This window comes from Garra rufa, chromosome 6 (assembly GCF_049309525.1).
Source record: "Garra rufa chromosome 6, GarRuf1.0, whole genome shotgun sequence".
In the NCBI taxonomy this organism is placed as follows: Eukaryota; Metazoa; Chordata; class Actinopteri; order Cypriniformes; family Cyprinidae; genus Garra; species Garra rufa.
This window is the reverse complement of record NC_133366.1, coordinates 6059692-6076315: the sequence shown is the minus strand read 5'-3', so window position 1 is coordinate 6076315 and position 16624 is coordinate 6059692. Positions and strand designations below refer to the sequence as shown.

Genomic DNA, 16624 nt, shown 5'->3' with positions numbered 1-16624 from the left:
AGGAAGAGCTGATGCTCCCTGAGCTTCTGGAGGACCTCCGCAACGTGGTGGATATGCTCAGTCTCACTCCGGGAGTACACGAGGATGTCATCAATGTAGACTATCACTGACCTGTGGAGGAACTCCCGGAGGACTTCATGGATGAAGTTTTGAAATACGGAGGGGGCGTTGACCAGGCCATAGGACATGACCCGATATTCATAGTGCCCGGTAGGGGTCACGAAGGCCGTCTTCCACTCATCCCCCCTCCGTATTCTCACCAGATTGTATGCGCTGCGGAGGTCCAACTTAGTGAAGATGGTGGCTGTTCGTAGTTGTTCCAGGGCCGCAGGGACGAGAGGAAGGGGGTATTTGAATTTTACGGTACCTTGATTCAAGACTCGGTAATCTATGCATGGCCGCAGCCCTCCGTCCTTCTTCGCGACGAAGAAAAAGCTGGATGCTGCTGGGGATTTGGATGGACGGATGTAGCCTTGCTGTAATGCTTCCTGAATGTACTCCTCCATGGCCTTGCTCTCCGGAAGTGACAACGGGTAGATCCTTCCCTTAGGCAGAGGGGCGCCTGGAATCAGGTCTATGGCGCAGTCCCATGGCCGATGGGGCGGCAGCTGGGAAGCTCTCCTGGGGCAGAAGACATCCTGGAAGGAGGAGTAGGTTTCAGGAATCTGGGTAGAACGTTTCTCCAGGGGACTTTCAATGGACGTGGCGTTGATAGACATGGATCTTGGAATCGGACGAGGAAGGTCAGGAAAACACTCGGGAAAGCAGTTATGACTCCATTGAACTATTTCTCCATTGCCCCAGGAGATGATGGGATTATGTTTCGCCAGCCACGGCCGCCCCAAGATGATATCCATAGTGGTGCCCTCCAGAACCAGTAACTGAATTTCCTCGTGGTGAAGGACTCCGATCTGGAGATAGAAGGGTTGGCACTTCCGGTGTATTCGTGGTCTCGTGGTGATGGAGCTGGTTATGGGTTGGATCTGGTAGACGCTCGACGAAGCTTCGGTTCGGAGCTGGAGCTGGCGACAGAGGTTCGCCGAGATGAAATTACCCGCTGACCCGGAGTCGATGAGGGCGTGGGCTATGACAGAAGATGAGGAAGTGGTTAACTGCACACATGTAGACAAGGGAGACATCTTTTCCACGTCTGATTGAATGACACTCACCGCAGCAGTGACTGGACGGAGGGGGCACGTCAGTCTGATGTGCCTATTAGCACCACAATAGAGGCACAAACCCCGGGTCAGCCTCCTCTGTCGCTCAGCGGGAGATAGTCTACCAGACTCCAGTATCATAGGCTCTGGTTCTGGAGGGCTGGCGATGTCCGTTGGGCGGAGGAGTGCAGTATTCGAGGTTTCAGAGAGATATGATAACATGCGGTCAGAACATCGGATGGACTGTTGGATGAAGCGCTCTAACCCCATGGTGTCATCTAGGGCAGCGAGTTGGAGACGAAGGCGAGGCTCGAGACCAAGACGGTAAGTGGTCAACAGTGACCGCTCGTTCCATCCACTGGCCGCAGCGAGGGTGCGGAAACGGAGAGCATACTCCTGTGTAGACATAGATCCTTGAGTTAAATGATACAGTTGCTCACCCGCTGATATTTCTCCATCCGTACGACTGAAGACTTCCTTGAAGTGAGCAATAAACGTCTGGATGGAACGAGCGGCCGGTCCATTCTGCTGCCAAATAGAGTTCGCCCATTTTAGCGCTGGTCCTGTGAGAAGAGAGATGATAAATGCAATTTTAGATTGATCAGTGGGGTAGAGCGCAGGTTGCATAGAGAAAACCAGAGAACATTGCAGGAGAAATCCGTTGCACTCCTCCGCCCCGCCATCGTATGGCGCTGGTCGGGCCATGGGACTGGATGGCTGTGGATCCGAAGAAGTGCTGGGAGGCGTGACGAGCGGCGGTGCGGAAGGGGTGACAGATGGTGATGCCAGAAGGATTTTACGAAGAGAATCCACCAACTCTTGAAATGGGTCATTGACATTCATGCTGCTGACTGTATTCAGGTCCGGGCTTCTGTTATGAAGCAGACGGGACAACAAGGTAAGTGAAACAATAATATTTATTTATAGAGAGCAGAGATGTTGAAGATGTGAGAAGACCCAATCCTAGGTGAGTATGGCAGACGATGAGAGGTTGGAGTTGAGTGAACTTGGTACTGAATAGGATTATATCCTTCCTTGCAGGATCCAGATAGCAGAGAAGGGAATGCTGATTCCTTGAACGGAGCAGAGGATGACTTACGGCACACACCACGTTGAACTGCCGATAGGAACACTCGGAGGACTGGACTCAGAAGACTGGAACTTGGGAAACAGGAACTTGGAAGAACTGGAACGAGACAGAATTCAGGTAAGTACTTTCAGGTAACAATAGGATAGCGAGACTCTTGGGAAGAGTGACACTATAGTCCGCTTTCGTGGAACGAGCCCGGACATAGAGTGGTGTGTGGCGTGAGTATTTATAGGTGGCTGTGATGATGACGTGCAGGTGCACGTGCTGTGCTGCTTATCTTTAACACCCTCCACTCAAGCAAATATATTCTATTACTAACTGCTGCATTATTTTATTTTATTTTATTTAAAATAAAAAATTATAATTGAATTTTGTTTTTCAGGAGTTTTAAGTGCTAATTGGAATGTGAGTTACAGTCATTCACACATCTGTGCACTAAAGGACTCATCAGTGATAATGAGCTGCACTTATACATACCCTACTGGACATCAGGTCAATACAGTGTTCTGGACCAAAATACACTGTAAAGATAAAGATAAAGGTGAAGGTGAAGATGAAGGAAAAGATAAAGGAAAAGACAAAGGAAAAGGAAAAGACAAAGGAAAAGGAAAAGGAAAAGGAAAAGACAAAGGAAAAGGAAAAGGAAAAGACAAAGGAAAAGGAAAAGGAAAAGGAAAAGGAAAAAGAGAAAATGATGATAATTTAAAGTGTCCAGATTTGTCTAAGGACCCTGAATACAGTCAGAGACTGCAATATTTGGGTGATAAACAGGAGAACTGCACCATCAGACTGAGTCATGTGACACAGAAGGATGAACATGAGTACGGTTTCAGATTCACTACTAATGATGGAAAATGGATTGGTAAACCAGGAGTGAGTCTTACTGTCACAGGTGACTTTCATGAGGTTTTCTCTTCTTCTGTGCATTATGTTGAATAATAATGAGTGTATGACAGCAGCACTAGATATAATGTGAGTGTTGTGTTCAGATCTTCAGGTGGAGTCTCCTGAGAGAGTGACAGAGGGAGATTCAGTCCGTCTGACATGTAAAAGCAGCTGCACTCTGACTGACAGAGCAACATTCATCTGGTACAGAAACTCACAGCCATTAACTGAGAGAAGAGACACAAACAATCAACTCCTGCTGCAGTCAGTCAGAAGAGAGGATGCAGGCAGATATAGCTGTGCTCTACATGGACACACTTACATCTCTCCTGCTGTTCATCTCAATGTCACATGTGAGTACAGATTGTCACTGTTTTTATTTATTTTATTTTTTTTCATTGTTGAGTTTGTGTTTGTAACTGCACTTCAATTTTGTCTAAGATCCTCCAAAGACTGTCTCAGTGTAAAACAACTTCACTGTAATTTTATGACCTCATTTTATGAAGTTTTGCATTCTCACACGCGATCTCGAGATTCACTTCACATTCAACTCAATGAATGAACCTTCCATTGCGCCGCTGTAGGACAATGTTACTCTACAAAATGGGTTTTGTTTGATATTATAAAAATTGTCTTTTGGTAACACTTTATAATAACTACACACTATGAGTCATTAGTTAAGCATTTGTAAATAGTTAATTAATAATTTATAAAGCATTATTCCTACATTATTAGACATTTGTAAGCAGTTTATAAATACAGCTATAAATGCTTTGTTCTTGTTTTATAAGCATCTGTATAATATGCTTAATAATTTTATTTTCATACTTTATTAAGGATCAATTAATCATTTCTAAGTTAAGCATTACATTATTTACAAACCGGTTAGTTAGTAGTTGTAAGTGGTTCATGAGATCATTTAGAAAGTGTTAGTAAATGATTCATAAACTATTTGAATGCACATTTATACATCTTATTATTCAGACATATATTAACAGTTAGTCCGTGTGTTAATAAATGCTCTAATAACACATATTCTTACTGTAACTCATAATTAATTCAGGCAGTTATAAAATATTTACTAGCTGTCAGTTAATGGTTTTTGTGAGCTCATCTAAAGTGAGGACTATTTATGCCTTGTAATGTGTTTACAAATGAGATTTAAAGGCTCATTTATCTTAGAGCATATATTTGAATTTTGGTGAGTTCACTTTTGTTTGAGGGGCAACAGATTACCAGCAGCCTTAAAGGAACACTCCACTTTTTCGGAAATAGGCTCATTCTCCACCCCGAGTTAATAAGTTGAGTTTTACCGTTTTGAAATCCATTCAGTCGTTCTCCTGTTCTGGATGCTTTATAAATGATTAATTAACTATTTACCAATGCTTAACTAATGACTCATAGTGTGTAGTTATTTTAAGTGTTACAGCAGGTGCTGTACACAGTTTTGTCATTGTGTAAAATGGTAAAAACATTGCTGTGTCACTTGTCTAGTTGTAGGGGGAACATTTCAGTATGCAGTTGGTGGGATCATTGGTGGACTGGGAGGTTTAATTTTCATTGTCATCATTGTGTTGCTCATGTAAGTTCATTCTGTCTGTCAGAAAATACATTAGTATACTGAACTTATTAATATTTCCTAAATACATTTTAAATCATTCTTTATTACAGGTGGAAAAAACATGATCACATCACACAAAAGCAGGTATATCAAATGAGCATTAAGCAAATGCAAACACCACACTCTTCAATTTTCCATTATTTTTGCCACAAATAAAGTGTAATAAGTCATTTTCTCATTTTAGGATGATCTTTATGCCGACATATCAGCTCACGATGGGCCTCAGTCTCAATCTGAGCGTGCGAATCAAAACAATGCCCTGTATTCCTTAATTACTCTCAGCAATTTCAGAGCCAATCAAACTGAAGGAGAAGCATCTGTTACTGAAGATACAGTTGAGATCCAATAGATTAGGTGAGAAACTCAATCATGAAACGTTCATTTAATTCAAAGCACTTTTGAGTGCAATTCCTGCATTGGTTGAGGTTGTATTTGCAGGCATCTGTTAAGGTCACCAATGCAATCATATCTCATTTATTAATTTCACAGATCTACTGATCAGACAACTGAGGATAAATCAGTGATTTACAGCACAATCGAATGATCAACAGATCATTACAGTTCCTGGGAAAACTGATCTTCGTGTTGACTTCGCCTTCTTGTGGTGGGACTATGGCACTGCTAGTCTGATGCTGGAGTTTCATGTCTCCTTTATGGTTTTGCGTAAGAGCTGGGTTATTCCATGTTTTTGCAAACAGCGTCTTGTCTCACTGGTCCTCTGATCAGGATGTTGCTGAAATCTTAATACAGTTTATACAGAATCTAGAGACCCCAACAAAATGTTGGTAAAAGCAGATTAATTTTTAGAAATATAATGACTGAACATGTTATTTTGATCTACACTGTAAAAAGATTGCTGTAAATAACTGGATGCCAGTAAGCTACTGTATAAATGTTGACAGTATTATTGCTGTATTTTATTAACAGTACACTGATATATTTACTGTATTTTCATTTACAGCAGTATTACCATATTTTACAATATTTGTACTGTAGTTTGTTTTAATTTAATTTAAATATATATGTTTTACCTGTAAAAAAAACAATACAATTGTGGCACAGCACTATATCTTTGATTTTTACAACCCCAACTCCATAAAAATCACAATAACTCATGAGCATTCTTATAATATTCTTTTTATTTGTTGAACATTTTCTTTTTAAAAGTACAAATTACAAATCTGATAAAACTAAGTAAATAAAATGAAATAATACAGTAAAAATTAGTTTGTGTTAAATTTCAGTAATTTTGCCAGTGAAATGATGAGAAACAGCAGGATGAGATTCAGGTTGATGCATTTTCTTTGCACCCTTGTTTCAGAATTGTATGCTTTTATTGCATTTGGTGCCACAAAGGTTAATATTGTCTTAATGAACCCGCAAGGACAAAAAAAAAAAAAAAAAGCAAACTGGGTGCTGTATGCACTTTGACATTAATTAAAACGTCATATTTGAACATTTGAATCTACTAGTAAAGTTCATAATTATGTGATAAGCAGAGTCCATTGGTCCATAGTTGATACATCTCATTCAAATTATTAAAGCTCCATTTTTACAATACATTCTCAAACAGTAGAGCAGAGAGTAAGAATGCTGAAATAATGGGTTTGATTCCAGCAGCAGTTCTATGGTGAATGAATATCTGGGGTTTAGCCCAAAATCATTCATTTTTTGTATCAGAATACACAGGATACACTTGAAATAGAAAATAGGCTATGCTGAAAAGTTTCATTGGCTAAGTGTAGGATCAAGTATAATTTGCACTTACAAAACGCAAAAAATAATACTAATATGAAATGAATGTTGTAAATATGAAATTTAGAACACAGAAATATGTAATAAAAGAAAAAAATACCAGTAGGTGGCAGCAAGCCATTATCTTAATGACTTAATCTTTGAGTCATTAATTCAGTCGATTCATTCAAAACTACTAATTCATTTAGGAAGAAAAGTAGGAAACTGTTTTTATGAATGGGTCAGTGAATCACTGATTTAAGTGGGCAAATTCATTCAGTAATGAAACACTGCTGTGCTGCGAAACAGAACAAAAAGACAATATTTTCTTTGCGGTTTAAATCACTTAATAACTTCTTGTTAATTGAATTTTGTTGCCCTGACGCTTGGTAAAGTCTGCCACAGACCATGGTAAATGATAAACAGTCTGTTTATATAATCGTTCTAAATGCATGTGCATGTCCTAGAAAGTCTGCGCATATAATATGCCTACCATTAATCTCATTATCTAACTATAACTCTTTGAGGACTTGGGATTTGACTCAAGACTTGCTTGTGACTTGAAAGGAATGACTTGGTCCCACCTCTGACATTTTCCAACCAATTAACTCCTTGTCCAGTTTATGTAAAATATGGCACATCTGACAAAAACTAAAACAAAATCTGGCAAAGCCTTTATAAACTTTTTAGGCAAAACCCATAATGGCATGCATAGTGAGCACAATATCCAAATTTATCTTAGGATACATATTGCGATGAATGCAATATCTTCTCAATTGATCTGATTGAGTCACTATGTCTTTTGTATCATACGGACCCTTGTAAAAGTATTTTTTTGTTTGAAAAGCCCCACATAGTGGGCATCCAACTCATGATCAAACACCCAAATCTCTTTTAGCTACTCTAAAGTGTAATTTACCAAGAATGATGCAGATGACGTTTTTCTATTGTTACTTGGAATGAATTATTATTTCAAACCATTAAGGCCCATGTGCGTCATTCAGATATATAAATAAATAACATTGGCGTTTGCTGGTGCTTTATGTTTAGTGCGAGTGATAAGAAGTCTTACTATAGCTTCTGCTTAAATCTTATGTCAAGGAAGTGAAACCTCTGATGTCCATCCCCTTTGTACGCAGACGTGGACACACACATGCACAACCTAAACGTGTTTAATGACGTAACACCTAAGCTAATATCATTTAAATCATTATTTTTTATCATCAATTAATCAACTTGAAATTATATATTAAAAAAAACTTATATATAATCATGCAAACAGCAAAAAATTCACAATCCACAAAACATTTGTATACACTGCAGATCTGCTGGTCAGGCATGTGTATGTGCAACAGGAAGCACCAACACTGCACTCGGGTATTTTGCCTATAAATGGATTGGCACATAATGTATAAATAATAGATCACGTGGGCCCTCATACGTCAGCAGACGTCTATATTTTAAGACTTTAGGTTCTTTTTCACTTGTGTGTTTAGTATGAGTTGTCCAGCTTACATGCAATATGTTTGTGGTTATTCCTGGCTTTCATTTACAAGAAAGTATTCATGATCTTAAAATATGCCAAATAGACCAGGAAATAAACTATGTTTTTTTAATTTTGAAAAATCCAAAAGAAAGAAACATTTTCTTTTTCTTTTTTTTTATGTAAATGTTTACATCACTAATCAGAGGTTTTTAAAAAAAGACAGGAAATGAAAAGGAAATGATGCCATTCTGGTTATAAATGAGGCCTTGTTTCTCTTCATGTGTCATTTGGTTTCAGCTGATGGTGTCCTGTGCTACGGTATGACCAGCTTCTTATCACATATATTGTTTGTTTGTATATATGGAGATACATTTTTATTGCTTCTACACTGAACAAAAATGGTGTAGAATCTCTTTTGAAAGTAAATTTTATTTAAGAAATTTCACAAATAATTTCAAATTTTGATGTAGAAAGACTGAAATTGTATTTTTTTTTTCTCAACCATTTCGGTGTTGCAGGTAATGCTCTTGTGATTTCAGTCAGAATGGCTCTTCTTTTTCCTCTCCTCTTTTCTCTCATGATTCACGGTGAGTTTTTGATGCTTCTCAGTAGCCCTGGTTCAGACTCTGTCTAAATTGGATTTTTGTGCATATCTGATATGATCTGGAATACAATCATATTAAGCTTGTGTGAACAGCAAAAAAAAATCACATTAAATAAATGTTTCAGGCTACACTCATATGTGGTTTGAACTCATGTTCAAATTGCATTTCTGGAAATGCATTTCAATCTAACTGCTCAAATCTGATTTAGCGTAGCTTTTTTTTTCTCACCGCCTCTGCCGCTATGTGTGTTCCACGCAAGCATGCTAATATTGTGTATCCAACTTATTCTTCATGGTGGAAGTATAAGCCTTATATGGATGAGACTTCCGGATCATTAGCCGCTATAGGGAAATAACAAGAAGAAAACCAACGTGCAATAAATGGTAAAACTGTTTGAACTACAAACCACTGTTTGCATTTTAGGTATGGAAATTACCTTTATGAGTTTTGATTTTTGGGATATGGTCCTTGCTCTTTCTTGGGCTAGTTTTGTCACACAGACCTGGCAACCCTGATGTGGAGAGCATACGTATTGTAGCATACGTTTTCAATTGCATTAACCTATTTGTGCCTAAATTGGCCAAATGGTTTTATGCATATACTCGTGTTAATATTTGAACAAGTTCTGCATTTATGCTGGTTGGCTGGTTTTATCTGGTTTAAAATGGAATTTGGTTTTAGCTGGTCTTCCAGCCTAGTAGGCTGGTCAGGCTGGTTTAAGCTGGTTGTTCCAGCAGGCCTCCCAGCCAAACCAGCTAAGGAAGTGGCCAAAACCCTCTAAAACCAGAGTGCTGACCAGCTAAGACCAAGCTGGATTACCAGCTAAAACCAGCCTAAACTGGTTGGCTGGTTTTAGCTGGTTTAAGCTGGAATTAGTTGGTTTTGGCTGGTCCTCCAGCCTGGCTAGGCTGGTTTTGGCTGGTCTACGCTGGAATTAGTTGGTTTTATCTGATCCTCCAGCCTGGTTAGGCTGGTTTTAGCTGGTTTAAGATGGAATTAGTTGGTTTTAGCTGGTCTTCCAGCCTGGTTAGGCTGGTTTTAGCTGGTTTAAGATGGAATTAGTTGGTTTTAGCTGGTCCTCCAGCCTGGCTAGGCTGGTTTTAGCTGGGTTAAAATGGAAATAGTTGGTTTTCACTGGTCTTCAACCCTGGCAGGGCTGGTTTTAGCTGGTTTAAGGTGGAAGTAGCTGGCTTTAGCTGGTCTCCCAGCCTGGCCAGCTAAGAAAGTGGCCAAAACCCCTCTAAAACCAGCCTGTTGACCAGCTAAGACCAAGGTGAATTATCTATATTTTCTATATTTTATTTTTTATCTATGGACCAAATGTGTGTCTGAAATAAAGTTATATATATATATCAGCTAAAACCAACAACATGCTAACAACGTTATGCTAACATAAGTAAAATGTTAAAACAAAATTAGCATCATGATAACATGTCTTAAACAAGCTGTTAATGTGATTAGCATAATGCTAGCAACATACATGTTGTTAGCAAGAGATTAGCACGTTGCTAGCATGATGTTAACATGTTTTTTTAACAAGAAGGTAACATGAGTAGCATGATGCTATCAACAGTATACCCTATTTCCCAATTATATATGTATTTACAAGTCATTTACCCTTGGACTCTTGACTAAGTACACAAAAAACTATAGATCTCTTGTAAGATTTGTTTTGTTTGAATGATTCTAGAGACCTTTGTGATTATGTAAAAGTATATGTCAACAAAAACACTTGTTATTGACATAAAAATTAACTTTCTTTGGGAGGGTTTGCCTTCGCAATGCTTTCTGGAATTAAGGGTAGGAAATTAACAGCCTCATGTGACAGGAAGGAAGTCAATGCCTTATTTTTGTTCTTGAAATGATGTATTTGGTTGTTTGCTTGCTTGTCATAGAGACATAAATCATGGAGAACATCTGTGATCATATACGTATATGTAAAGGAACAGTGCTGGGTAGCGACTGATTGCATGAAATCTGGATTACATAATTAGATTCCAAAAATTAAGTACTTGTTGTTTGATTATATTATGTTTTAAAAGGGTCCTGAACTGCCTCTGTTTTTCTTTTTGTACTGTTCTCAGAGGTCCACTTATAATGTTATCAAGATTTTTACATAAATGTGTCAGATTCAATATAGTAGACACAGCATCATATTTTACTTTCAATCTTTTTGAAAAACCTGCATCGAATTGTGTCTTGTTGTAAACAAAAGTTCTTACTGGTGCGGTCTGGAAGTTCATTAAAAATAAAGTTAATTGACTCTTTCCTAATGTTGCAATCAGAGGGAAAGCAATGCAATACTGTTCCACAACTTGCTACTGTACAGAATCTTGTTGTCTTTAGAGCCATCTTCATAATTTGGTTTCTGCGTAGACCTGCGTGACCTGGCTTACATCAAAATACTGATATATGACCTTGATTGTAGATTAATTTATTAATCAGTGTAATATTTAATTAATCTGATTAGTATTTAATCTTAAAACAGTCCCATTGTTTTTCACTAACATTTTTACTATTCTGTCTCAGCTGTTCAATGTTGCTTTTCTTCAACACTCTCAGCTCAGCAACCACAAATTGTTCTACAATATTGAGCAAATATATTCTATTAGTAGATGCTGCTATTTTTTTTATGAATTTTGTTTTTCAGATGTTGTCAGTGCTGGTTGGGGTGTGAGTTACAGTCATTCACACATCTGTGCACTAAAGGACTCATCAGTGATAATGCGCTGCACTTATACATACCCTACTGGACATCAGATCATGAATGTGTTCTGGACCAAAAAAAATTCTGATGTTGTTGATGAGGATGATGATCTGTCTGAGGATCCTGAATACAATAAGAGGCTTAAATATCTGGGAAATATAAAGCAGACCAGCATCATCAGACTGAGTCATGTGACACTGAAGGATTCACACAAGTACTATTTCAAATTCAGTACTAAAAATGGCAAGAAAGAGCTTGGCTATCCAGGAGTGAGTCTTACTGTCACAGGTGACTTTCATGAGGTTTGACTCTTCTTCTGTGCATTATGTTGAATAATAATGAGTGTATGACAGCAGCACTAGATATAATGTGTGTGTTGTGTTCAGATCTTCAGGTGGAGTCTCCTGAGAGAGTGACAGAGGGAGATTCAGTCCGTCTGACATGTAAAAGCAGCTGCACTCTGACTGACAGAGCAACATTCATCTGGTACAGAAACTCACAGCCATTAACTGAGAGAAGAGACACAAACAATCAACTCCTGCTGCAGTCAGTCAGAAGAGAGGATGCAGGCAGATATAGCTGTGCTCTACATGGACACACTTACATCTCTCCTGATGTTCATCTCAATGTCATGTGTGAGTATTTGGTCATAAATTGAAGATAAATTATTTCATAATTATCTTATCACTGGTGACATTTTCTAAACATTATTTCCACATACTAAATTAATTTAAATTAAAATATTAAAATAATTAAAAAATGAGAGTAAAGAATGTTGTCAGATGTTAACCTAAGAACTTGTGTTGTTATTGGGACAAACGGAACACAACAAATATTTAACATAGGAAATATTCATAGGACAACTGATGTGCATAATTTCCCCTGAGCAGTTTATTTATTTATTTATTTATTTAATTAATCTTGGTTTCTCCAAACAGTGGGTGAGTCAGAGTAAATTGCTGCACACGCATGTTTAGTCCAACAGATTTTTGTGAAACAATAAATTTCAGTTTGTTTGTTTTGTTTTTTTTAAACAAACTGTTTATTATACACCCAGAGCATAGTTATCACGTCACAGTTATAGAGTCATAGAGTAATAGAGTAATAGAGTGTTTTCTGAAAGACAACTCTGACAACAAACTGATGAGATTAAATCCAGATGACTTTCAATTTCCTTGTTCTGTAGTCCCAAATTTCTCTTTTATGTAATTTTTATTATTTTTAGACCCTCCAAAGAACATCTCAGTGTCCATCAGTCCATCTGGTGAAATGGTGGAGGGAGATTCAGTGACTCTGAGCTGCAGCAGTGATTCAAACCCACCTGCAGAAATCAGCTGGTTTAAAGGAGGAACGTTTGTAGGATCTGGAAGAATCTACAACATCTCAAAGATCAGCTCTGATCACAGTGGAGAATACAAGTGCAAGTCCATCAATAAACATGGAGAGAAATACTCTGATGCTGTGAATCTAAACATAATGTGTGAGTTTATGATAATCTGAGCCTTGTTTACATTCATTTTAATCTTTTTTTTTAAATATGGTGAATTTTGATTTCCACCCATTTTAGATCGACCAAGGAACGTCTCTGTTAAAATAAAGGGATATTCAGTGACTCTGATCTGCAGCAGTGATTCAAACCCACCTGCTCTGAACTTCAGCTGGTTTAAGGAGAATCAAAGCTCAGCTGTTGGATCTGGACAGAGTTTCAGTGCACTACAGAGTGGACGCTTCTACTGTGAGGCTCACAATCAACATGGATCTCAGAGATCAGACGCTGTTACTGTCAATGTTAAAGGTAAATCTGTTAAATATTTTTTGCAAAATGTTTGTTAGAAAAATTACAATGAAGGCATGAATGCATGTTTTGAAGGTGTAGCTCACAGAAACGCTGGATGTGACATGATTAATGCTCAGCTTATTGATATTATTCAGGTTGTACGTTGCAAGGTAAATTTACTGGACTTTCCATTCTTATACAATGCTTCCAATTAATATTTAGCAATTTAGTCAAAACAAATGTTATATTAAAGTCTTGTAGACCTACCAAGATGACTTGTTTTTACATAATCATTCTGATACATACATGTAATATGTAATATTTTGATTTGAAGATTGGGTCTGAAGTAAAACTGTTGCTGTTCTCTAAGATGAAAGCAAAACTGAAAGAATAAACATCAAAGTTAAAAAATAATAATAATAAATTGCACATAAGCAGCAATGAACTGAAATGTCAATAATAACACATTCATTCTCTCTTTGCTCAATTCAAGTTGATAAACATTGCAATAAAAGTGCAATAAAAATTTTGTAACCCAAAGATCTGTCACTGGCTGGCATATTATATTTTTAGTGCAAGGTTACCACCCAACATTTCCTGATTTCTGCAAATAATAAATGCTGATTTGGACAAAAAAAAATATATATTTTTTTTATTTTTTCAGGAGGAGATAGTATAGCCCTGTATGCAGCTGTTGTGATTGCAGCTGGATGTGTTTTATTCCTTATCTGCATCATTATGTTCATGAGGTGAGATCTTAGGTTTTAATAATGCTCTAATAATTATACGTGTGTGTTTGTATTTAATCCAGCATGTCAAGAATGAGAAATCAATGTGTTGAAATCAGTGAAAATGCTCTTACAAAGAACTAAAGGAAACTAAAGGAACATGACATTCATACAGATGATTATTATTAACTTTTCTGAAAGGTTTTGTCTTCTTTCTTCAGGTTCAACAACCTTCCAGCTCTGACAGAAACCACTGTGGTCTTTATGGCCATTGCACCCAAAGAAAAAACATGAAAAACTCCTGAAATGACAGAATTTGAGAAGATCGAGTATACAACCATCCATCCAACACGCCAGAAACGATGAAAGCGAGTATGAGAATCTGAGAATACGTCATCCTAATTTTCCTGCCAGGTGAGAAGCAAAATACACTGCAAAAAAGGCTCATCTTACTTATTTTTGTTTTGTTTCTAGTCAAAATATCAAAAAATTCTTAACTTAAAAGATGCATTTACTAGATGAGCAAAACGACATAAGATATTTAGTGTTGTTTTAAGCAAAATGCACTTAGTTTTTTGCCCACTGGAAACAAGTCTTTTTAAGACTGTGGTTTGGTATGTCTGTGTGGGCCGTTACAGCATTGTCTAGCTAAGCATATTTCAAAGCACTAATTAATAGCACGTCTTGTAACATTTTCAAAGATAATTTTCCATGAATTGTAGTCTCAATATTACGTTATTTTGCCATTATGTATCTTAGTCACTTATCAGTAAGCATCAGTGTCTGTGTCTCTTTTTTATATTTCATAAAACATGTTTGATGCTTTGACTTCATATTTCATGCTTGTTTAATGTGTTGGTATATTTTAAGATTTTAATAAAGTTAATACTATCTATTTTTGTGTGTTTTGGTGATGTTCTAATTTCTAATGAAAATACATCCCTACACATCCAAATCACATCTGACAGTGAATTCATTACAATTTTACATGTGACCCTGGACCACAAAACCAGTCTTAAGTAGCACAGGTATATTGGTAGCAATCAGAGGTGGAAAGTCCAGGCTTCGGATGTAAAAATCCTCCCAAGTATTTTGTTTAAATCACCTGGATTTGCTAATTAGCACAGTTTTTCAGCAGGAGGCCAGAGATGGGACCAAGTCGTTCCTTTCAAGTCGAAAACAGGTCTCAAGGCAAAAAAAGAGTGAAAGTTAATTAAGTGACTAATTAAATGATGATTGTGCATTAGTGATGGACACCTGCTGTTACTGAGAAATACAGAGGATCAGATGTTGATGTTTTAGTGGTTAAAATGATGCCACCATCATGGATATCAGTTTGATTTAGTTGGGCTCTTAGTTAACTTCGGCTAACTGACAATATTAACTTACCAGTTGACGTATACCTCCAATGGTTCAGATGATATTCAGACTAAAAACTTAAAAATAACAAGCAAAAGAAGTACTTCAAAAACCTGTTTAAAATCTCCACTAAAGCAATGGTGTTGCCTAAAGCACTTTACCTCAGTATTTCACCTTAGTTTTCTGTTAAGGTTAAATGGGACATCGGATGAAAAACTCACTTTTTCATGTTGTTTGAACATTAATGTGTATTGGCAGTTTGTGTACACAACCACCCTACAATGATAAAAATCCACCCAGTGGTGTTTTGTTTAATCTTTAAAAGTAATATCCCCTTTTAAAATCAGATCATTCTGTGACGACACACTGAAAGAGGCCACTCCCACGAAAGTTGATTGACATGAGTGCCTTACCTTAGACCCACCCTCACCGAGCTGAAACAGTCCGACTCAGATCGCCATTGTTTGACTCAGGTCCAGAGAAGGCTCTAATTGAGCGATTGAAGAGTTCTGTTGTTGGATGTAATAATGAACATAGCAGTCGTCATTTACTCCTGACATCTGAGCCGCTGAAGACACAGATGATTAAAGTTACTTTCATTTTTCAGTTTTCATTTTATGTTTGTGTGATTCATATGTGATGCAGCTTCACACAGCAGAAGTGAGTATAAGGGTTTTTTATGCATCTTTGCAAATTGACTTTCTTAGTTAGGGGCAGGGGCGGAGTGGGGGGGTGGCTAATTGGGCTTAAGCCCCGAATGTTTTGTCAAAAGCCCCGAATCTTTTAGGTTTTTAGCGCAATTTTCCACCGGACAAAATTGCGATTGTTAACTCATGATTTCTGTTCTGTCTGTGCGCACCAATCTTGCACTTCTATCTACTCCTCAACCAGACCACCTACAGACTTCGGGTTTTCGGCATTATGTTAAGGAAGGTCTAATCTCGGGAACGCACGAAAAAAATCCAGGAAAACATTTACTATCTCTTAGTGTTGTGATCCCATGATGTGAGAAAATTGCGCTAGTTTTTATTACTTGTTTAAAATAACTTCAACTTTGTTTCATTTCCTCTTGTAGGCTCTACTGGGTGAATTTTTTTTTGTTGTTGTTTTGTTTTTTTACTGAGTACCCTAACTATCATCATTTTCCCAGATAGTGTATAGATTTTTAGGCATTCTATTATCTCAAACAGCCTGAAAAATAGTGCATTTAGGTGACGTAATTGGGAAAAAATCTACACGGGGGAGCATGCCCCCGGACCCCCCTAGGTTTGGGCTAAGCCCGGATGTTTACATCGTCTGGCTCCGCCCCTGGTTAGGGGTGAGCGGGGGCACAACCTAACGCGGGGTTAATTGTAACACACGTGGTTCAAATATTTCCACAGATGCTAGCATAACCAAATTTACGGTATTTAATAGTTGCCATAGCAACACTATGCAGAGAAAAAAGATCCCCAAAATTCAAAAGCCTTTTGAAG

At 37.7% G+C, this 16624-nt stretch overlaps 1 protein-coding gene and 1 long non-coding RNA gene across 2 annotated transcripts in view; both read left to right on the top strand.

The window, feature by feature from the left end:
- The first annotated feature begins 4632 nt into the window (after nt 1–4632).
- Nucleotides 4633–5853, top strand: LOC141336023 (uncharacterized). Its single transcript, XR_012355669.1, has 4 exons — nt 4633–4714; nt 4804–4837; nt 4938–5107; nt 5243–5853. It is a non-coding gene; the product is annotated as an uncharacterized lncRNA (long non-coding RNA).
- Nucleotides 5854–8517: 2664 nt separating this feature from the next.
- The window catches only part of LOC141336775 (sialoadhesin-like), a 40533-nt gene continuing 32426 nt past the window's right edge, over nt 8518–16624 (top strand). Inside the window, exons 1-5 of the mRNA XM_073842502.1 lie at nt 8518–8560; nt 11229–11573; nt 11672–11920; nt 12511–12765; nt 12853–13080. Of these exons, the coding sequence (XP_073698603.1) occupies nt 8518–8560; nt 11229–11573; nt 11672–11920; nt 12511–12765; nt 12853–13080 (1120 nt within the window). The remainder of the gene's footprint in view (nt 8561–11228; nt 11574–11671; nt 11921–12510; nt 12766–12852; nt 13081–16624) is intronic.